Here is a 24,664-nt window from a genome sequence, read left to right as displayed (position 1 = left end):
TGCATGCAGAATTATCACCTCAAAAAACTATCTTAAAGATGTATCAGTTGACTGTACTTTTTTAAAGCTTTAGTCTATACACAGGGCTACTGAGACTTTTAGAACATAAGTTGTTGAGCAGTTCCCATAATAAACCCATATAAAAAATGGAATTTTACACAAGATATTCTCTTTTCAGTGTCCATATGTATTTCAAACATAAAATGCCAAGATATGGTTGTAGAAATCTCTTTCCAAAAAAAGAAAAGAAAGACGTTGTAGAAGTGATGCTGACTATACAACACACAAGAGATTTCCTCTTATTCTAGTTGTCCTGTTTTGAAGTGTTCAGTTGAACAGATCTCATGTTTTAAGAGACAATCCAGAATGCTATACTTCTGAAGAGTGTGAAGAATCATCACCTAGGCTAATTCAACGTTTTCAAAAATTTAATTCATACTTCCAAACAGATCCAACTTTTTATTTTCACTTCCCTGAATAAAATGTTCACACATACTACTTTGTGCAGTAAGAATGAGTTCAACTCCACTTATCGTTTATATCACAGTGACATATTTGACTTATAAATGAAATAGATGCAATACCTTATGTGCTACCAAAAAATTGCCTCTATGTTATCATCTGCATACAAATTTAAAGCCCTGTTCATTTCATTCATGATTTCTAACATGGACACTTCAGATGTCACACCGGACATCCTCAGATTAATGAGGCGTTCAAATTAACAGACTCAAGTATTCTATTCCATAAAAACTAGTATAGGAAGGAGCAGCTGTGATATGAGAAGTGATGGAGAAGTGAGGTTGGCTGCACATAGAATACATAATCAGAACTATTCTGAACAGTATGCTTTCTCTCACATACCCACTATGTATCAGAAGTGTCAGGAGAAAAAAATATGTACACATCACTGAAGTTTCACTGGGAACAGTAACTCCTATTACACTGTAAAAACAAGGCAAGTGGGAAATTAATCAGGTTTCTGGAAAGACTCTCTAGCTTGGGAAATCTTTTCTGAGACTTTTCAGCTGCACAGGAATACAGTCATCATCAAACCCAAAATCATTGGATTGAAGAGGTACAGATGGGACATAAGGTTTAGAAATGCAGTACACTGTATGAATATAATGAAAAGAACTAAAAATGTTGGTGGAATACACTGATATCAAGATATCAAGTTGTTCCCATCCTTACACAACTGTCATTTTATGGCTAAGCAGTTTCATTATTAAAAAAAAAGAAAGAATTGATAGTTCTTCTACAGAAGGGCTGTTTTTTTTCCAGTGATATGTTTCATTCACTGCATCCAGTCTAATTTAACTCTGCTATGCATATCCACATTATAATTCACTTCCACTCTAGGTGATGACAGCTACACTCTCATGAAGTCAAAAAACCTCAGAAGACTTCCAAGACTGTAACTTCCCTCTTCTCAAAGTGTTTTAGACATAACACGAGCTTACACTTTAAGAAACCAGTAAAAATCAGAACATTTACTGGTTTCATGCTGGGGAGGGAGGAAATCAAATATACATAACAAAGTTTTTTCCAGAAGTGTATTCAAGAAACATATTACAGAAGCAGTCACTGTAACAAGAAAAAATGGGAAGACAGTTCACCCTAGATTGCAAGTGATAGTACGCAAAAGAATCACAAGCACCATATGCAAAAAAAAATCACTTTCTTTTTGTTTGCAGTTCAATACATCTTTTACAGAGTTTAAAATTCAGAGAGTATTTCTCTATTTCATTAATAACACCACTTATTTCTTTCCATCCACTATGTATATCATGTACTATAAGAAAACAAATGAGCACACCTTATCAACTCTCCTGACTCCAAGAAACAGTATAACAAAGTTTGATACAAGATTAATGAATAGGTGCTTCTGCAAATAACTATTTCTAAAAGCTTATAAAAACATTTGTTCTTTACTGCTACATTTAAATCTCTAAATTTCTCCTGAATGCACATAAAAATGCAAGTCTTAAACTCAAGTTATTTAATGTTTTAATTTGTTATAGATGTTAATTATTCACTAACTTTATGCAGAAAAGTTATTTTATATTATTGAATTTAATCTATTAAATGTATGTCTACGAGGACTACTCCGAAAGTAATGCCTCCTAATACACAATGTTGGCCCTTGCCTTCAGAGGAGGATGTGGGTTATGGCAGTAGAGGTTGAAGCTTCCCGAGGATACCTTGTTACATTTTGTTGCTGTGTGACAGATGGCAGCAGAGGGGCAGTTCAACAGAATGGCATCTGACATGGAAGTGCATAGGAAGCAAAAGTGGGACATTGAATTGATCCATGCCGAAAAATAGTGTCTACTGACATTCATCAACGCTTGCTGAACATTTATGGAGACCAAACTGTGCATGTGAACACAGTGAGGTGGTGGGTGGTACGTTTCAGCAGTGGCAACAGCAGGTCACCTCCGCTGGTGCAGATTGCCACAGGTGCAGCATGCAGGCTCTTGTTCATTGCTGACAAAAATGCACAGCAAATGGTGGTGACTATGTTGTAAAATAGTGTTCTGCACCTCAGAATGCGTTTTATCAAACAGTGTTATCGTGCTCTTTTTATCTGTTGTATTTTCAATATTACAAGCATTACTTTCAGAGCAACCTGCATCATTAATTACATAATACATTTCCTCAGATTATTTAAAAACTCATGAAAAAGTATTTTTCGCAAAGGATTCTGTGTTTTATTTTTCTTACCAACTCCTGCCCTGGACATTCTCAGAACACTATCAGTGTCAATTCCATTACCAGCTAATAAAGCTTCCACAGTCATACAATAACAATAGAAGGAGTTCTAATATTATTTTCTCATTGAAACTTAAATCACGGCCTGAAATGAAGAAGATAACCAGTAGCAGTATCTTCTTTTATGACCAAGAAGAACGAAGGGAAAGGATCTCAAATGGACTCAAGGATAGCCAAGGGCAGAAAATGTGTTTTATTCTATAGATTTCAGGTCAATCAGCATATCAAAGCAGTTGAATTTGTGGCGGAAGATGAAATTGTCCTGAAATAAAAAATCCTCAGTACAAAGAAACAATAATTCCAAGCCAGTTAGTGTGTTCTTTCAAAAATAAGTCAAGGAGTATTTTGCATGAATCCTAAAAAAAGATGTAGCCAAAGACAAGGAAAAATAAAATTTAATGAAACTCAGGATGGCTTACTGAAGGCACTTCACAATTCAAAGCAAAAGTGGGAGATCTGTATTTAGCTACAAAGGTCATTTGAAATTTCCGCAATGATATCCTTGTTGAAATGCATGACAAGTCAAACAAAGGTCTGTGTCTAGGCTAGGAGTGTATAGTTGATGGTCTAGAATAGAAGAGGAACTGTAACAATTGCAGAGTATGTATGCATTTAACATAAAGGAAGAAGAAAATGAGATAACAGTTCAGTTAAATGAAGTTTGAGTTAGTAGGAAGAAGTACCAGTTCTAAAACACATTTTAATTGCAGTAAGAAAAGAACTAGACTAGAATAACAAAGTAAGGAAAAAAAAAATTAGCTTCTTGTTCTTTAGCTGACATTAAGTATTCATTAAATTATTTTGTAGATTTCCACAGTTCTAGAAAAAAATAAGAAGTGTTGAAATTGTGTTACCACTTACTGTTTTTGTCCCATGTTGGAGCGTAATTTCGTGAGAATCTGGAATTTTCTTTACAGGGTTCTGGAGAAGAAAAAAGAAAATTTACCTCTATGAACGCAGTGCTACGATAAAACAAACAAAAAAGCCAGTGATATATATATACGTATATATATAATGGTAAGAAATATTTCCCTCACACCAGCCAAAACCTGAGAAGAGGAAGCGGGGAATATCAGAAACAAGAGACTGATTCCAGATTTGCATTTTCATAAAAATATGAGGAATGAGTAAAAGGCAAAAGAACAAAGAAACACAAAAATTTCAATAAAGAATTAGAACAGTACAAGTTTTCCTGTTTCTTCTCTTTAGGAAACGCTAAAATTCTCTTAAATCATTAACGCCATTTGATCTTAAATTGTTACTAAATCATTATACATGATTATATGCATGTCATATACAATAATCTTTCAAATACCAGGAATCTGTGCAGTTAATGAAATTAAGGAAAAAAATCTCTAAGTTCATCACGCAAGATAAATTATCTATGTGTTTTATTAAGATCATGGATTGGCTTCCATTAGTTGCTCTTCTGTGGCACTGAAGAACTTAATGCATTTCACTTAATAGAAACACACAGACTGAAGGAAATTACAGTTCAAAACATCACACCAACATCTGTAACACAAATATGAAATCTTAATTTACAAAGAAAGAAGCAGCACTTCAGCGATTGGAAGGTTCTACAAAGGTAATCTGAATCATTATTCTCAAACTGCTCATTTATCTAGTACCACTACATTTACTAAAACACACAGAATCCATTATTTGATGGCAGAAATTCATCAGTTTGATACCAGACATGCTAGTTATCATTTTTTGTTCCTGAAGTTTGATTTTAAAATAATTTTTAAGCACACTTTAAGTTATAACACTTTCCTTATCCATATCTGTGAATTCCTTCCCCCCCCCCTTTTTTTTTTTTACTCTTCCATGGAAATTCTCTAAGGTATTATGCTCTCCTAAACAGCTGTTTTCTCCTCCCATTTTATCAACTTTCTGTCTTTAATTTTAGCCAAATCTATCCTTCCTCTATCTTTACCTCTTGCCACAAAAAACATCCCTGTTTCTCAAACCAACTGTACAGTTCCCTGCTCCTTTCACACACACAGAGATAAGGCACAGAAGATTGATGCCCTGTGTGTTCACATTCACAGCATACACGCATCTTTGACAGTCACAAGTGTTTGAAAGGAACTCTAGTGCTAGCATGGAAATCTTACGTACAAACTCCAGAAAAAAAAAATTAAAAAAATATTCATGGGTCTATGGGTCCACAGCAAGTCTCAACAGCCAATAGAAAAGGTTTACAAAAAGCTACACAACATGATGAAAAGTTCAGCCCACACTGCAATCCTAGTTCCTGTGGTTTGCAAGCTGAGAAACAAGTGTAACTCAGAATTCTCAGGTGACACTTTGGTCATGAAATCCAATTTATCATTCACTTGACGCAATAGATTACCCAATATAATTGTACTATAACTGAAGTTTCCCATGACGTTTTCTCTTACACTACAAATTGGGATTTGTTGTTTTAGGAATACAAACAACTGCTTATTAGCCACTGACTGTACTTGCCATTTAAGAACATTTAAGCACTCAAAGATTCATCCCGCTATCACCCATAATAAAGGCTTTTATGAATCAAAGGCTTTCATAAAAACTTCATCCACTACTGCAAGGAGAAACAGCATTGTAGTCATTATTCTCATTTCAATCCACAAAGCTTTTATTTGTATTTTGTCAGAACTACATTTAATTTTGAGAGTATCTTAACTACTTTAAGAGTTATTCCAACAATTCAAATACAAAATTCTTTTAAATATCCATATTAAAAATAATGCCTCTAAGAGCACCATTCCCATCAGAGACTACACCATCTACAATAGCAAGTGACAAGCTCAACTGTTTCTCGTCAAATGCTTTATGCTTTAGGCCAACATAAATGGTTTAGATGTATTTCACTAAAATACTATAGAATTACTATGAAATAACAGCTAAAAAATAAACAAAATTCAAGTTATCCTTCACATGTATCACTTCCAGATTAAGAAACAAAATGTGCTATAAAAAAATTACTTAATTTCTAGCTTCTTCGGGTGACAATAATCATAATCCTGTTAATTACAAGAGTCAAATACTTAAAAATATTTCTGCTGTACAGTGAACCCGCATTGAACACACTTTTAACTTCTTATCGTTAAGAGGGAACAACTGATATAAATAAATTCTGTCACCTGATAAATCAAATAGCTTGAGCTTGAAAGTCAGACATTTGGAGAGAGATCCGGTGTCCAAGAGATACCTGAATGTTGAAAGTACTGCTCAGACTACTCAAAACAAAAATTAAGATAACAACCTTCAGGAAAATATCTTGGCATAATGTCTTCAAATCAGCCAAACGTTTACATAAAACAATGTCATCTGTTCTATTTTAGTAACCCTGAACTTCCTAAATTACTGCAAATAAAATAAATATCTCTTACCTAATATAACAAATGCCTATATATAAGCTCATAGAGATTAGGTACAACTACCAGTTTTCCAGCTGTTACATTCCAAAGAGTAAGTAATGCTACAGAATCCTCAGAAAAAAAAAGTATTTAATATATTTTATGCTGATTTGAACATAAGTATCCCAAAAATACCGGATTATTCCTTTAAGACTGGATGACCAAAGAGGTAAAGCTTCCCTCCAGCTGTTCTGGAAAATGTTTATGGAATTAGACAAAATGAAATATTGACAGGATTATTGGTTTTTTGTTGTTGTTATTGCTCATTCTGGGAGCTTTCTTATCCTCAAGCAATACTTGGAAAATACAAATACACCACTAGAAGGTACAAGCTGAAACTATGTCCGAGTCTCCAAGATCTCCTGAGAAAAAAGCAAAGTAAAACAAACAAACAAAAAAAAACAAATAATCCAAGAATGCAGGTCAAAACAGGTGAAAAAATGGACACAAAGGAAAAAACAGTTAAAAATCTAGATTTCTACATGCTACAGGAAATCCTTCTATATCCTCAGGGATAGAGAATACGGGCAATAATCATCACAGGCGCTTGGCAGAAGACAAAGAGACTGAAGAACTGGGAAAAGAATGGGCTAGTACTTATGTAATAAATTAAATGTTTGGCTTGACGTAAAAGTTAGGGCCCACAGAAAAAAAAAATAGAAAATAAAAAAGGAAATCCACTATACCATACAAAAAAGATGAACCTGCAATCAAAAAGCACCTCAGATGTAACCATCTGTTAGCCTTGCTAATAATGTGACAATTCAGAAGCCATTTTCAAAGTCTGAAAAATTAGATTATGTTCACAATGTCCTCAAATGACTTATCTTTTCACAGCCAAATCAGAGAGGGGCAGAATGATGAAACTATACCTAAAAACACCTCTGCTGCTTTGTTCTCAGTGATTGGCATTTCATTAAATGGAAACTGTCTTGCGTGAATGAAAATTCAAAGCTCTAGGTAATTTTTCATACAACAGGCCCTTAAATAAGAACATTTCCGAGCACTCAAGACTACAATTTAGCAGAGAAAACAATTTCTTTTTTTTTTTTTGCTGTGCTGGGAACTGTCCTTATGTTCTAGGATTGAGGATCCTGCTTTCCTCAAGGACTTCAAGATCAGATGTTGCCCTGGAAGCGAATGTAACTTTCCTTGTCTGGATAGCTCTTATGTTCTTAGAACACCCCCAGGATGCTGACTGATTAGAAAATTGAAGAGACTTTCCATTGCAGTAGCAGAGCTATGGTACAGCATGAAGGAAGAACTTAACAATCCGTTAAAATAAATGTAAGTACTTTTCATGTCTTGAGCAGGGAAAGAGGTTAAAGTAGGCTAGGCTACTACTTACTTTAAATATCTTAAGCACTGTACTAAAAAAATCCCTCCTGATTGATTTCATCCATCAGAAATGTGTAAACATCCACTTCCTGCTCCTTTGGGTCTCTGCTTTGGTACACACACGTGGCAGATGCTGTCCGCTCGTGGACTGGAGTGAATCTCTACACAGAGATTTCTCCATCTTTCGTGATACTTTAAGTTTCAGAAAAAAAAACAAACAGAAATGGTCTGAGATAGAAGATTGCTGCCTCATTAAGAGAGGGACAGAATAACAGGATTATGGGCAGTAGAAATAGCTGGTGAAGTGAGAAAGGGGTGACAAAAAACCTTTACATCAAATGATTAACAGAGGGACCTTAATCAACAGCTCAAGTAGCTGCAATTGAAAGTCTTGATTAAAGGACTTTCTGCAGAAAGTCACGTTTTAAAGATTTTAAAACCCACAAAGAAAAGAGAACTTAGTATTTTCAAGCATTTTGTTAAAATATTATGTTTTAAGGTTTTTGGTTTTTTTTTTTTTCATTAAAGCCCACTCTCTTCCTCACTAAAATGAATGAATTGCACAGAAAAACAAAAGCCACTCTGCTGGAGCATGAACAGGAAGGTCTGAATGCCTTTGAGGGGCTTCTACTTTAAACTCTAGAATGAAGTACTTCTTCCTCCCTGTAAGCAGACAAATATTTCTGTAATTTTTCCATTCTTCTCTTAAGAATTCCAAGTAAAAGGTATAATTAGTGATAGGAGTAATTAAAAGGAGAAATGTGTCTCCTAGTGAAAATATTCATGCTGTAAATTAAGTAATATCTTGAAAGAAAATGTCCTTAAGAAATTTTAAGAATAAAAGAAGCAGGCAGACTAATCATCAATAACCACAACAGAAAGAATGGGATATCCGACATGGTAATTCCCAAAGTGGAGAGGCACATAAACTCTTCAGTCAACAGGGATTCAAAAAAAAAAAAAAAAAAAAGCCACTGCATTGTGCAGAAACAAATACCACTGTATCCAGGCACAGGGATACATTAATCGAAATCATGGAAGGCTTTCTTTGCTGTCACATAATAATTTCTGTATCAAATGTGCCCAATTCATAAGTCAAAGTATCCTTTTTGAAATATCACCTAAAAACCAAAGTGTTTCTCTTTTCAAGGAAAAAAAAAGTGACAAAAATCCACTAAACAGGGAGACACTTCTAATTCTTTCTTTCTACCTTGCCTCCAACTTTAATTGATACTACATATTAGCTAATGGGTGAAATTCAAGACACAATTCTACAGATGAACAGGAAAAACAGCATCTTGCCCCATCCTTCAACACCAAGTCCTGAAATGTCATCAGAAAGAGACAGAAGGGTGTTGGATGGAGTACTTCATAGATCTGGAAGAAAACATTCCTCCTTTCAGTCTAGAACGATATTTCAAGCTGTTAGGCCCCTAGCTGAATTTTCCATGACAGCAGTGAAAGCTGAAGACAGTAATAAAAGTTCAAACTGCCTTTTTTTTTTTTTTTTCTGTTTATCTTATATTCCTTTAATAAATAAACACCACAATGTTCATGCTTCGTTTCACAAGTTCCTCCCCCAGGCACTGATTAAAACCATACTATTTGTAAAATGGAAGTGTTTCCAAGTCAACTTTCCATTATTTTCCTCTGTATCTTAAACTGAAAATAAACAACTAGGATGTACACTAAAGCTGTATAAGAGTATACTCAAGAAAAAGACAGATGAAAAGATGAAAAATTCAACACGAGAGATGAGTAAGACACTGCGTTACAGCAACAGGAAAACAATGGTTTCTGGCTCATAAAAATGTATTATCCACAAACTTGCATGCATTAAGGAAGCAATCAAATTTGAGATGACATTTCAACACCTTTTAATTTCCTTTCTTTTAGGTGTCAGAGATATTTTCTGATGCCACTTACACATTATTAAATTCAGTTTGGCCCAGACTGATATAATTATGCTTACAAATGTGATGCATCTAAATAAAGAAAATATTTACCTCAGATTTCCCATACAGTTTCAAAAAAGACAACTAAATCCTGAAAAAGAATCAGTAAATAAAAAACATGAATCATCTGAAGACCTCTCTTCCTCATGAACTATTCAGGGAGAGTAAACAAAAAATGCAAAGTCTTCAGGGAAACTCCTAAAAGAGGCACTTTGATTTGGTTAGATTAATCAGTACCTGTGTTTGATCATTATCTAAAATTTTGGCCTGAAAAATACAAAGAAAGATGAAAATATTATGGAAAATAGGAGGAAACACACAAATACTGCTATGAATCATCTTGGTCAATATTTCTGCGGAACACCAACCATATCTGTTACTCTTTTAGTAAAACATGGCTATCTTATAACCCCATGACAACTGAATGGAATTTCAAAACAAACAGTAATATTAGAAGGGTCCTATGCTATGTCTCCCAGTTACTGTTCTTAATTTGAGTAACACTTAAACAGCACAAAACTTACTTTCTGAATTTTAAGTATACGAAGACTGAGGAAAGATTATTCTTTTCTTTACCAAGACGCATTACTTCAGGCTGCTTTCACAAAATTAAGGAAATTTATCTATTTAAATGTCTCCTTCCTAATGACTACAGGAAGTAAATGTATTTATTCCATATGTAAACAGTACTGTGGCTAGCTTCTCTCAACATCTTCTAATTCACAGCCTCATGGTTCCTTTCCTGTGACCTGAACCAGAACATTTTGTCAGGTTTAACAAGCAAGGGGAAAAAAACAAAATCCTCATTCCAACATGCATCTTCTTAAAGCTACAAATTCATAACATTATTATATGTCAGATACTATATATTTTATTAGATGATGGGTCACATGGTAATTCAGAGAGAGTTCCCAGACATAACAGGTAACATGAATCAAATCTCTTTTTTTGTGTGTGTCACTTAATAGAACTTCTCCTTATGAAAAGTCTCCAGTGGCCTAACAATTTACAAAAGGTATTGCAATTAGAGTCTCAGCACAGCTGGCAATTTTTTATTTTACTTTTTTAAATATAAACATCATACTTCTGAAGTACACCAAAGTCTCTCTGATCTTTCTCCTGGGAGTTCTAGATAAATTTCAGGAGGTTGCTATTTTTCACCTACATTCTAAAACCCCATTCAGATAATTTCTAAATTAGTAACAAGTCGTTGATTTATGAAACCAAAGTTTATGTTAATATTTATGACCTGGGAATTGTTCTTACAAGACATACAAGAAAGATTCTCTTGAGCTTTTTCCAAAGCAAGTTGTAATCACTGATAGAATGGATTTAAACCTAAAATTGCTTGTGACCATTCAAGTTTCCTTTGCAGTTTCTGGGAGAGCAATTTACTTAAGCTGAGTTTTTTTGTGATATTCTAGATATGTTACATTCCACTTACATAACTAGCTGCTTACTTCATCTTTATCATTTCAGTTTCAAATATGTATAGATCTAATACTTCATATTTGCTAGAAAGCTATGCAGAACTGCCATATGCCACCAGAAAGCACCCACGTTCTAGCATGACAGTTTTTACTACAGCAGTAAGATACACATAATGATCGCTGTGTTGAGAATGAAAGAAAATACTGGTCAGTCAGACATCACTGTTAATATTGCTCTTCAGAGCTGAATAGATTATTTTACTTTGAACTAAAGGAATACGTTCATTTATTAACAAACAGTAAAATTGCAGAGAAACCGCAGATCAGCTGACAGTAAGAAGAAACAAACACAACTAAAATCTATTCTCTGTTCTGAAAGCTCTGCTCATTCTGGCAGGTAACAGAATAGCACATAAACTCTGCAATCACAAAGGAAAATAACTGCGAATTTCCATCTATCTAAAGTACCAAATGTTTAGTTTAGATGCAAACCAGCCTTGTTTTGGCACTCACATATTTCACAGTAATTTTTATCTGAGCATAGTGTTCCACTTGTAAAAGTTGGTGACACCATTAAGCTTTTGTAATTCATTCTGCAAAAGGCAATTTTAGTTACATATGCTTCTATGGAAGTACATTAAAATAATATATGCAGTAGCATATGTAATCTCGATTCTTTTGCAAGTTTCATAAGCAGTGGACTTAAGCCCATCAGCAATTCAATTTCATTTTAGACTCATGAAAACCTGAAAAGCCAATACAAGCAATCCATGTTCCATATACAACAGGTATGCCTGAAACGTACATAGAGATTACCACAATAGAAATAAAACACACTTTTCCTACAAAAGAGGCTGATGTTCACTTTAAGACTTCTTGTGATCACACGTGCAGAGAGTCTCAGAAACATCCAGGTGACACTAATAAAAACCTCTACACCAGAATAATGGCAACCAAATTAGTGAGCCGTCTCTCAAAACTATACACATTTTAACCCATCAAAATTAAAACAATACATGATTTAGGTATAGACCAATCTATGACCTCTGACTTTGTGCAATTTATTTCATTCCTGCACACCCTGGTTTCCTCATCTGAAAAACCTGAACAAATAATACATATCATAAAGAATCTGCTGTAAGGGTTTATTCAACAATGTTGATGAAGTTCATTAAGGTCCTCAGGGACTCTGCTATTCTTAGCAAACACACTACAGTCAGCAAAAACTAAACAATCGCATCTCTGGAGAGAGAGAGTTGTCCACAGATTCTACTTTTCAACAGTTCTCCAGTTCTGATTGTAAAAAGGTGTTCACTCAAATGTTTACTCTGAGAACTTAAAAAAGAAAAAGACGAAGAAAAAAGGACAAATTTATGAACGTTGTCTCAATTAGTGACAAATATTCCAGTTGTCTTCAAACTTACTCATCAATTAGGATAAGCACCTCAATTTTAGTTCGAGGGAAAATCATCAGATAAGTCATGCAAAGAAGATCTACAACCACAGGGTAGGAATAGGAGAGGTGGGAGTTAAAAATTACAGTATGTCTAAGTTACTGCAGGAAGGAAGGACAATTTCCTATCTAGCTCCCACAGCTGGTTCCAATTCTATTACTGTTTCGATTACTAATTCTCCCATGCCACACATAAATTACCTTCAAAACATTAACATTTAAGCTGTGTTATAGCAGCAGAATTTTATGTAATGTGACATGAGAAAAAATTGCTAAGTGACTTTATGCATCTGGAAATAAGAAAAGATATTTATACTGCACACACATGAGGTCCATGTTTGGAAGAAACACCTTTCTCCATGCATCACTGAGGTATGCCCCTTTAACAAAAGCTGTTATGTCAGAGAAACTTGGTGCATGACAGTCAGATATATACCCAGTTTGTCTAAACCATTGTAATACCCACCAAAACTGCAAATAATTTTCAAAATATTCAGTGCAAATACTAAGCAATAGAATAAACATTACAGTCAATCTGAATCATTTGATTTTAATCATAAAACCCATCATTTTTAAATGATATGCTCAAGAATCATAAAATATGCCCATATGATTTTATAGGATAAGCTATACTATAATATCTATAAATTGAGAGACCCCTCTAGCAGTTTCTGGAAATTCCAAATGACTGCAATTAAACCTGACAAGATATACAACTAGACAGACAGACATTCATTTCTAAATAGCAATTAAAAACCTATTATTCACTATTGCTCAGTTGTGTATCATATGGAAACAGAGCAAAGACCTCAACACATTTTAGAATGGAAAAATGCTCACATTTCAAACCCAACACTAATACGGTCAGTCCACAAGGAATCTGAGGGATAAGAGAACACAAGTGATGCTCTCATTTTTAATTCAGACTAAAATAAAGGTTCATTGTCAAGACTGCAGACAAAGTCTTAGCTTCGTGCAAGAATAAAGAAGGTACAAATTCAAAAACCTCACCGAAATGCCTCATTTTACAGACTTGCACTGACATTATGTTAAGTCCTCATACATATTTCTCACTCCATAACTGCTGAAGAAGATATATCCTATCAGATCTTTCTTCAGATTATTCAGTAGGTTTTTTGTCTGGTCCACAAGGAGCTTCTTCAGGTACTCCATACAACACAAAGATACCTTGAGTCACCAGGAGAGTCTTCTTTCTTCTACAAACTAAAATTTAAGTTTGGCTTATACAACTCAAGTCACAATTAATCGTATACATAATAGCCTTGTTAATCTAGCTAAAACAGATTAACAGCAGCATGCACCTTCAACTCTGTCATTACTAATAGTTACCAAGATACTTTTCACTCACTCACACTCATCTAGTACAGGAGATAACAGTTTTGGATGTTTATATGATGTTCTAGAAGCACTTTCTTTTCAAGGCAGAAAAGAACAGTCCTGGATATAAGGAACTCCAAATGTCATGCCCCCATATTTTCTACTTATCTGCTGTGAGATTTTCAGTACGATATTTCTTGTGTATCTAAGTATCATGTCTTAAAGGGGTAAAAATGTCCCATCTTGCAAGTGTACTACATTAATAAATACGATAGGTACTCCTGTGTTTGAGCTGCTCAGGTTCTAACAAGCCAGAAAACATTTTAAGTGTTTACAAGTAATACTCCATACTTTGATGTATTCCAATTCCCTTACAAGCTCATTTAAAAAAATAGAAAAAGGAACTCTGTGCATAAAGCTCATATTACAATTAATCCTGCAATTGCTGAAAGACAGATTTGTAGTATTTCATATCTTCTGGTAAACTGACTGGTGAAGTTGCAGGGGAATGCACAATTCTATAACTGCTGTTTCCATGAGCAATAAAGCTAAAAAATATTCCCCAGTAGTTCTTCCCTTTACCACATGGGAAGAACATATGCTAGAACATAGGTCCAACTTAGTATTCTATCAAGAGAAACGAAAGTATAAAATAAGCCAACAATGAGCATGAGAGAAACAGAGCTTACAAACACTCCATGGTTTTCCACAGGAAAAGTTGCCGTGGTGGGAAGGAATGTATATCCCATAAAATCATCTGAATCAAATGCAGACCAAGAATTTTGGCTCACGTTTGTTCAAATTCCCTACTATGGACATTTTCCAGACAACTACAAAGGAAGCCAAAACAAGGATTCCCAATTTTGCACAGTTCACTGAACTAGGGTAGAATTTAGCTGCCACTTCTGGAATTTGCTCTGTAGACCTCATGTTTGACATTCACCTTGGACATGAAATCTATGAAGCAATATGGCTTAGTTCTGAAACTAACGCTATCTCACATTAATACATAATGCTATCCCAGCCTTGACTTTCCCAGGACTCTTAATAATTCACATTTCACTTCTTGGGAACCACATGAAATGCACAGTAGATAAACTTACAAACTGTTTTGGCTTAAGTTTTCCATTGCTATAATCTGCTTAACATAAAGAGCAAAAGTGTACTGATCACTTCAAGGCCCTTTTCTTTACATGCTTGCCTTTAAAGTTTACTTTCTATGAATAAGCTTAGAGATTCATTACACACTCAGATCTAAGGATCAGAAACCACTTTATCTGACTACCACAGGTAGTATCCAGTCTGAGATACCAAAAATGGACCTCGGTGTAGAGAATGATGGCAAACTCTCATCATCAGATTCCTCTCATGAGATCTTGATAAACCTCTACTGATAGGCAGACACTCCTCTGTGGTCATGTTATTAGCTGAAGACTCTCTTTGTAAACCAGTTATTTCAGGCCTAAGCCTAAACACCGCTATGAAAGTGGGAAAACACTGATGCTCATAGCAATCTGCTCCTATCTGCGAGTGACTTATCCTTTGAATTTCAATGCATGACAGTAATATGAAAACAGAATCCTGTTCTTAAAGTACAATTATATGTTTGACACAAACACTTACTATTATAATCAGTATAATATTATAAACTTGTATTTCATAGAATCACACAATATTTTGAGTTGGAAGCAACCTTTAAAGGTCATCTAGTCTAACTCCCCTACCATGAAAAGGGACATCTACAGCTAGATCAAGTTGCTCAGAGCCTGGTCCAGCCTGACCTTAAATGTCTCCAGGGATGGGGCATCCATCACCCCTCTGTGGGCAACCTGTTCCAATGCTTCAACATCTTTATTGTAAAAAAAAAAAAAAAAAAAAAAAAAAACCACCTTTTTCCTTATGTGCAAATGAAATGTCCCCTCTTTTAGTTTGAAACCATCCCCCCTGTCTTATCACAACAGACCTGCTTGAGAATGTCACCATTTTTCTTACAGCTCCCTTTTAGATACTGAAAAGCTGCTATCAGGTTACCTTAGAGTCTTCTGTTCTCCAGGCCCCTCAGCCCCCCAGCTCTCCCAGCCTGTCCTCATAGGGAAGGTGGTCCATCCCTTGGATCATTTTTGTGGCCTTCTTTTAGAAATGCTCCAACAGGTCCACAACTCTCCTGTACTGAGGACTTCACATCTGGACACAGTACTCCAAGTGAGGTTTCACCAGCGCAAAATAGAGGAGCAGGATCGCCTCTCTCTCCCTGCTGGCCACACTGCTTTTGATGCAGCCGAGGACACAGGTGGCTTCCTGGGTTGCACTGGCACATTGCTCACTTATGTCCTCTTAATATCCACCAGTACCCCCAAGTTCTTTTCAACAGGGTTGTGCTCCATCAGCATTCCAACAGGTCCATGTCTCTCCTGTACTGAGGACTCCATGTTAGGATGTGGTACTCCAGGTGAGGCCTCAGCAGAGCAGAGTAGAAGGCTTTCTGGGCTGCGAGGGTACATTGTTGGCTCATGTACCACCCATCAGTACCCTTATGTCCTTCTTGGCATGGCTATGCTCCATCTTTACATCCCCCAGCTTGTATTGGTAGTGAGGACTGCCTTGACCCAGGCACAATACCCTGTGCTTGTCTTTGTTTAATCTCATGAGGTTCACCTGGGCCCACTGCTCAGCCTGTCTAGTTCTCTCTGGATGGTATCCCATCCCTCAGGTGTGTCAAGTGCACCACACAGCTTTGTGTCACTCACAAACTTGCTGAGGGTGCACTTTGTCCCACTGCCAAAGCGAAATGGCACCCTGTCCCTCAAATACATTTAATGCATTGAATCCCAGCACAAACTATTCATGCATTCTCATATTCTCACAGTCACTCTGTGAGAGAACAATACCAGTAGTGTGGCATATAGGTGAAGGAACAAGCTAGCAAGAGTGAGCAAGCACACATAAATAGATTTTAGCAGTTGGTTGTGGGCATCAATAGCTTAGGAATATCTATTAATACCCGCAGGCACAGAACAGATAGACACTGCACTGTCAAAAGTTTGCACAGTAAAGGCAGCAGGGAAGCTGTGTCTAAGACAGTGGAATTTTTCATAAGATTCACAATTTGCACTAAGATGGTAACTACTCAGTTGGCTCGTTTACAAACTTTCACTTAAAGAACTCAAATAATTCAGATTAGTTTGCATGTGGTTTAAAATATATCTGCCCCAATGGATCAAAGACCTGAGATGACCTCCTATGAACTTGAAATCACAACTAGGTATGGCATGTTAAGCCTAGTGCTTACACAGTAAGCCTTTTTCATTTTAGATGTGCCAAGCTGAGAGATTATCATCAGTGTGCCTCAGAGCTTCCAGAGCTTCTTCTCGACGCCTTTTCAGCAAGAACAATGGCACAGATGGGGCTCAGGCAGTGTATTACCAGTGGCTGCCATGCAGTTTTTTCTAAAAAGCTATGAAAATAATAATTGTTTTAGAGAATCTGCACCTCTATCACTCTTGATTTAATCTTTTATCTGCAGAAACTGCAATATGGACAAACTGCTCAGAACCAAAAGTGGTTGTTAGGAAGTTTTGCTCAATTTAGTTCTGAAAGTGAGCCAGTGACATTCATGCTTATGCAACCCCAAAAAATAAGAAAAAAAAAAAAAAGCACCAGCAAACAGTCTGAAGACACTTTCCTGCCCAGGTATAAAATTGGCTTAAAATCCTCCAAAGTATTTCCCAAAGAAAAAATTGTATCACTAACAGCAATATTCCAGAAAGGTAAGACAGCAGGAAGTGCCAAAATTAGATCTAGGGGAAAAAAAAAAATCTTTTTTTTTTTTTACTATACTTACAAGCACATCAGCAAAGAAAACTAACAGAGAGTAATCTTCACCATCCCACGTTTTTGTTATTATTCTCTGTCCACATTCTTCAGAGTAATACACATTCTTCTTCTGACACTTCTCTCTCACCATCAGGAGAGGATCCATATTCTGTTTGTATGCCAATGACTTCCTCTACAGGTAGTAAAGTGCCTTGCAAATTACTGGTTCTTACCTGCCTAATTCATCTTTGTATCATTTAACTGCTGCACACGGAGTTTCTGAGATGAAATCTACTATATAAGGTCTGCTATCATTAGTCTGATTGTACACAGTATAGTCTAGATGCAACTAGACACAACATTTTCTCCTAAATCAGCTGTAGAAGTTGGGTAATTTCTATGATATTCCACTACCCATCAAATTTGGTTATAGTCCATTATGAGGTTAGTTCATGAAAGTATTAGATAGGGTTGCAGCTTCCATTAGTACCTACACCATGAGATTACTCCCAAGAGGCAAACTAATGCAAAATTACATTAAACTACATAGAATTAAACTACAGCTGACAACTATTACTTTTTGACAGGATAGAAGTAGTTGTCAGAACCATCAGGTGATTCAGACAGATGTTCATTTAAAACAACATTATAAAAAGGATAGTTAAAACTAATTTCAATTTAATAACATTCATCTTACTCTGGGGAGTTAACATTTTTTGCTAAAAATGCAGTGAGTTAATTGATTACCACTAATTTTGCATTCAGACACTTATTGCAAGTTCTTGATTGGGCTACAAAACTGAAGGAAATCACAGAAAACTATCTTTGGGCCTTTTCATAATTCACTGCCTATTCAGGGCATGGTAATTGCCTTCCCTAAGAAAAGTATTTTACGGGCAGGAATTGTACTAAATCTGGTGTTATTTATACATTTAATTGAGAAATAATCAAAAGAATCTGACTTTAACATTTCAGCTGTTAAATGCAGAATCTTTCGTTATTACACCACTAGCTGTGTGTTTGCACTATCGCAATAAAAATATAAACTTTTTTTTTTTTAATTTAAGAAACCGTTTTCAAGAAATTCCTTTCCAGAGTGGAAAAAACAATCTTTACTGGAGACACCAGAAAGAGGAATACCAGCAGGGAGGACACACAGAGGATCAGGATGCCAGATCCCTACCATGCACCCTAGAAAGTATCAAATTACTACAGAATAAGGGTTTGTTATGGGGAGGACTGGTAGAGAACCATTACCAGAAAAATATGAAAACAACTACAACTGATTGCCCTCACCAGAGAAATAAAGCAGCATTTAATCCTAAAAGACAAAGACTACGAGAGGCAATAAGTCGCAAGTCAAAATAAAGAAAGTCATTAAAATAATTTACTATATTATTGGCAGAAAAATTTTCTAGAATCACTATTATTTCTAGGATTTCATTCCGGATGTCACACATACTCCTATCCACTTACGGTGGTCAGTAATTCTGTGACTATTTCTGCACGGCCTAATATTCTACCTCAAGCGCCTGCACAATCCCTTCCATCATCCAAAGGAGAGAGGGAAAAAACTTTAAAAAAGAAAACCTGAAGAATAGACAAATATAAGAAAACCAGTTAGCACATGGAAGTCTGTGTCTTGAGAATTTTATTTTTTCCACAGCTAGAATCAACAGAGTTACAAACCAACCAAGACTTAAAACTGTAGAACAAAAGGGGACTATCTTTAAAAATGATTCAGTACTCTGGATGACAGTGGTCTTGAAAAAATAGGTACATGTCATTTGTATAGACTGATTATAATCAAGCTAGGGATTTTTTTGTGCGTTCAATTTCCATTCCTAGTTATTTATTTTAGGTCCTCATTATAGGTAGCAATACAATTAAGTTCCTTACAAAATGAATGTCACAAAGAAATAGATTTATTTTTATATGCAAGGCAACAGTAGTCATTACATCATATTTGTTTTGAAAGAGACATTCACTGATTATCTGTACTGAAAGAGGTTATGAAACCGGTAGCACTGAAAGCCAGCTGATCCCTGCAGACATGGTTATAGTCTGAAAGTCAAGTCTACATTCTCACAGAGAGCAGCACATTACAAGACAACCTTATAACAGCAACCACATTTACAGATACAGTTTGGAAATCTCATCTTTTACTCCTATTACGGCCCTTTCAGCCCCATTAATCCAGCATTTTCACAAAATTTGCTATGTGCCTGCACAGGTGTAGCACAATAGCAATATTTGCAAGCAAGATATGTATTCAACTTGCAGTAAATATAAAGGCAAGCTTCCATGCAGGTACAGAGACAAACGCTCAGTAACACGCAGAAAATGCATCACCAGTTTTTTGTTAGTTGTCATTTGGATACAATGACTAAGCAAAATAAGTAGGCAAGTTCTTATTCTGATAAAGCAAGTCCTTCATGACTTACATTTCTAGTACATCAAAACGAAGAGGGGTCCAAGTCACCCCAATTAACTTTCACTAATGAGCAAATCCCTAGTTGCAGGACCTGGCAACACATGGGTACTATGTACAGATCCACTTTTAATGTGCTTACATTCATCCTGCTATGAGATTTTATTTTCTCTGAATCTTTGGAGATTTCTCAGCATCATTATTTTCAAAAGAACCAACGGGTAAACATTCTTACATCCACATCCCTGATAAGGCCTAGTCATATTGTTAAATATGGAAAAGAGCATTCCACTTTGACCTCCATTTTCTAATAGAGTACTAGACAAGATACACTCCATGAGCCTGATCTGCTTTACATGTGATGTGAACTGCCTTATGAACATGCTTGTCATTACAGAGACTGACTCACTGAGGCCATAGGATAGGTTTTTCCTCATGTACAAGGAAAGGTCTAAGGAATAAAGTGTTTCAGAAAACTGAATGGAATGTTCTCTATCTCTGTTGCAAATGTCCCTCTAAAACTATTTTTTCAACTGGAAAGGTTACATAATTTATCACCTTTTCACTATTCTTGCATATTACATTAACAGTATGAAAACAACTTTTGCATCTTAATGCGTTGATTCAAAACCAAATGCTACATCTAGGTCACCTGATCTACATCAAGGTCCTAATAAAAAGATACGCAAGATTTTAAAGGCTTCTTTTTTGTTATCTTGTTTTATTCCTCATTAAGTAGGCATTCTTTGAGATATTTCAAAAAGTTTTTCTGCAGAAACAACTGATGTAAAACACTGATAATTTTCACATTTAAAATAAAAAATATTGCCAGTTTACTAAAAGAATAAACAGTTTTAAAAAGAAACAAGTGTGTTCACTGGAATCCTGCTAGAAGCTTTAAACAGATTTCAAAAGCCTCAGTACTGGGACATTGATGGGGAAAGTTAATAAGAAATTAATATGAATGACATATTCCTCATAATACTTGGTTCTATGAATACTTATTAATCCTCAGTCACAATGATGCAATTTGAATACGCATTTATAAATAGTAGACAACACAACACAGCAAAATATTATCCAAGACCCTAATATTTTGAAAATAGTTGTATTATATTTTGAAATACAAAACAAGATAAGCAGGACTAAAAGAAGGAAGCTCACTGTGACTGTTTTGTGATCTGGATAGTGTTAGCATCAAGTATGTATAGTCCCTGAATAACTGCTAAGTGCCCACCTGCAAATAAGAGATGCCATTGCAGGAGTTGTAAAACAATATACATGGTAGACCCATGTTCATAAAAATCCAAAACCATCTTTTAAACAAATAGCAGACATTCCAAGAGTCAACAAAATTGCTCTCCAAGGATACCACTGGAACAGCCTGTAGTCACAGCAGTTTAACATAAATCATTTCTTACTTGAAAATCCTGTGAAGACTTGTTTTGGAAAGAAAATGTAACTACATGTCACTTAAACTCTTCCTTCAAATGTAGCCCTTCTAAATTATTTAATCACCTCCATCATGAATATTTCAAATACTTAGCATTTGAAATGCAGCTATTCCCTGTATTTTCTATTAATTCTTCCAAGTGTTCTCTGTATTTCTTAATTTTCTGTTTACAGCATAAACCACTTGTTCAAATAGATAACATTTGTATGCCAGATGCAAAGAAAACCTACGTACTGTTTATGTATTAAACAACAACACAGCATAGGATACTGCCAGCATTGCTGTGAGCTCCCTTCTCAAACATAGAAACATTTTATGTCTGCCAACACTGATAAAAACAGTATGCTATTCGTGCTTCTTTGTAAAAGTACACTGGACATTTTTCTGCAGTTGTCAACAAAAGCATCATACAAGAAGGTACTAACCAATTACTTTTGACTATATAAGCCTTTCAGGCTCTCAAAGAATAAATTAATTCTAGTTTCTTAATTCCCAAAGATTTTAACCTCCACTTACAGTAAAGAAAGTCATATTTAGGATCACATGTTCTTATGCCATTGCATGAATGGAATTCCTAACACTTACAACCATGTATTTTGTTAAATATTACAATCAGGAAAGAGCAGTCTTGCCTCAGACTGAGATATGCATGTAAAATATGTGCTCAGAAAGACTAATTCTTTACATCTCTTAAGAGGCTGATTATAGAATTGTACAGCCTCAGATTTGCCCACGTCTCAAACACAGCAGGCACTAAACCCTCTCTACAGACATTAGCTTTCACAAAATTTTCTGACTAGAAAGAAAAACAACAGTATCATGAGACCAGCACAAGGATCCCATGCATGGCTCACTTTTCAAATACAGTAATAGTACCAGCAGCTTCCAAAGGAGATTTCTAAAGGCTCCATCAGGTCACATTCACCTGAAGGGTCTCAAAGAAGGTGGCAGAGTGAAAATGGGACATAATTACTGTTACTGCTGTTATTTTTCAGCAAAGCTTAGAGGTCTTAATTATGTTCTGTATCACATTTTATTTAACATTACTGAAGCCACCTCTGTCTAATTTCTAAGTATTTCAAAGTCAGTTAATATGTTTGTTAATTATTTCAGGAAGTACACTTAAAAACAAGCTCAAAGAATTAAGTATCTCAAAAAATACCTAGAGCTTCTCATACTCTGTCAAAATACTAACTAAAACTAGTATCATGTTGGTGTAAAGTTGCGACAAGAAATACAAGCAGAAGGGTCTTTGCCTTACAACATTCTGCAGAACTGATCAACAGAGATTTCTGTAAGTATATTTGTTTCTCCAGGTATAATCATTTACTCTAACACAGCAAGCTGGAGAGGGGAAAAGCACATACCCGTGCCTTCTTATGAGAGATAAACATTTTCTAAGGGAAATTACCCTGTTAGCTTCCTCTTGTATTCTGTCAGTGTAATGCTCTCAACTTCTTCCCCTCTAGATTCTGATTGATTCTCTCAAGTACATACACTGACTTCATTACCTGAAATTTAGGAGGTTGATTATGTTTTCATTTTGTAAAGCTTCCAAACCTTTTTTAACTCACTTTCAAGATGGTCTTTCTCATTCTTTGTGACATCAGTAACCAAACTGATGATCCTTAACAGAAGTTCCGTGACTTATCTCATACATAAGCATAAAGAAATTGCATTTTCCTGATTTTTACAGTACAAATGCTGTCAAAACCAAATAACACACTTTGCATAGCTATGAGAAAAGTATTTTCCTCCTGATTTTATATGAAGGTAATGCAAAAGGAAATCAAAAGCAGTGGTAATTACCATCTATTTTTCATCAATATATCAGTGACAAGAAGATGCTCAAGAAGAAACTCTCTCATCTTCAAAACTGCACTTTTCTGTCTCCATTTCACACACAAAAATTGCTTGGTTCAGCTTACTTCTCTTTTGCTACTTCAGAAAGGAAGAAACATGACTAGGTAAATAATGTTTAATGCATACCAGGACAGACAATCCTCAGACTAAATGTAAAAACTCCTTAAGACAACTAAAAATTCCCATAACATATATTTATTTTTTACAAGACCATGATTTTTAGCCTGGTACCCATAGCCAAACAGTAATTGGAGTAATTATGGCCTTCTTAAAATTCTCCATCAGCAGGAAATGGCTTTCTTCCATTTTGAACAAACAAGTATTACTACTATGTCCCGTTAAACCCCTGCAAAAAAATCTAAAGTGTCTCAAAACAATTTGAAAACTTGGAATAGGGCTATACTATCATTTTGGAAATATGCCCAAATCAGAGTACAGCCTTGAAGAGGCCCAAGGCTGTACTTGTTTCAGGGACATTATTACAACATGATTAGTATCCCTTTGGTAGTGAAGGGAGAAACAGTTCTCAGTTCCAAAGAGGAATCAAATGTAATAATGTTCCACAGAGAAGATAAAGGCTTACATATCCATCCAGAAAATTCTTTTGACAGCCATTCCTATACCTGTTGCTTCAATGAGGAAAAAAGGGTCGCAAGTTGTTAGTGCTCCATTAAGTTCAAGAGAACTCAGCACAGTTATCTAATCAGATGTAGAAGAGAATATTCATAAATACTGTCTTACTAATGCATTTTAATAGGTGTCATCCATTACCTTGAAAATGCATATGTCCTAGATTAAAGGTTTTCACTCATTAACCTGACATGACTGCACTGGCTAGGTCCCTGTCTGCCTCCAGCCAGAATTTTTTGGATCATACAAACTCTAAATACAGCTCCAGTGTGTCCAGCTCAGACAAAAAAAAAATTGTCAAAGACTACTACATCTCTCAACCTCAAAGTTTACCACATAAAAAATTGTCCTTGTAATAAATTTGTCCTTTGAGAAATAAGTCTCATTCTTATATTCGTTGTATTGTTAAGAAACAAAAAGATTTTCAAGTCTACCAGGACACAGTTTTCTGGATATAAATCAAAGTTTAAAAGCTTCAAAACCACAGTGCACATTCTGCTTCTTCCTTACCAACCTCAGCTTATGACCACATGGAAGTACTGACAACCCAATCAAGATTTTACTCCCTCAGAGGAAAAGTAGTACTACTTGCAAGCACTGGTCACACTTCAAATGGACAGCTCTACTCCTCATGTTCCTTACTCCCCAAATTAATGCAAGTATTCTACATAAAAAGGAAAATTGTAACAAGAAGAAATTACCAAAGGGACTTGACACCAAATGTACTAATTTTCTTAAAAGCATAATCTATGTAAGTGTCCCTTACATTACTACA

General features: G+C 35.5%; 1 protein-coding gene across 2 annotated transcripts in view; it reads right to left on the bottom strand.

The window, feature by feature from the left end:
* The window catches only part of WDR70 (WD repeat domain 70), a 143,529-nt gene that overhangs the window by 104,727 nt on the left and 14,138 nt on the right, over positions 1-24,664 (bottom strand). For both annotated transcript variants that reach the window (XM_021380658.1, XM_021380659.1), the window contains exon 6: positions 3,637-3,696. In XM_021380658.1, coding sequence (XP_021236333.1) covers positions 3,637-3,696 — 60 coding nt within the window. The remainder of the gene's footprint in view (positions 1-3,636; positions 3,697-24,664) is intronic.

The sequence above is a fragment of the Numida meleagris genome, chromosome Z, assembly GCF_002078875.1.
Source record: "Numida meleagris isolate 19003 breed g44 Domestic line chromosome Z, NumMel1.0, whole genome shotgun sequence".
NCBI classification, from domain to species: Eukaryota; Metazoa; Chordata; class Aves; order Galliformes; family Numididae; genus Numida; species Numida meleagris.
Note: the sequence above shows the minus strand (reverse complement) of the source record. Positions and strands in the feature narration are given on the sequence as shown.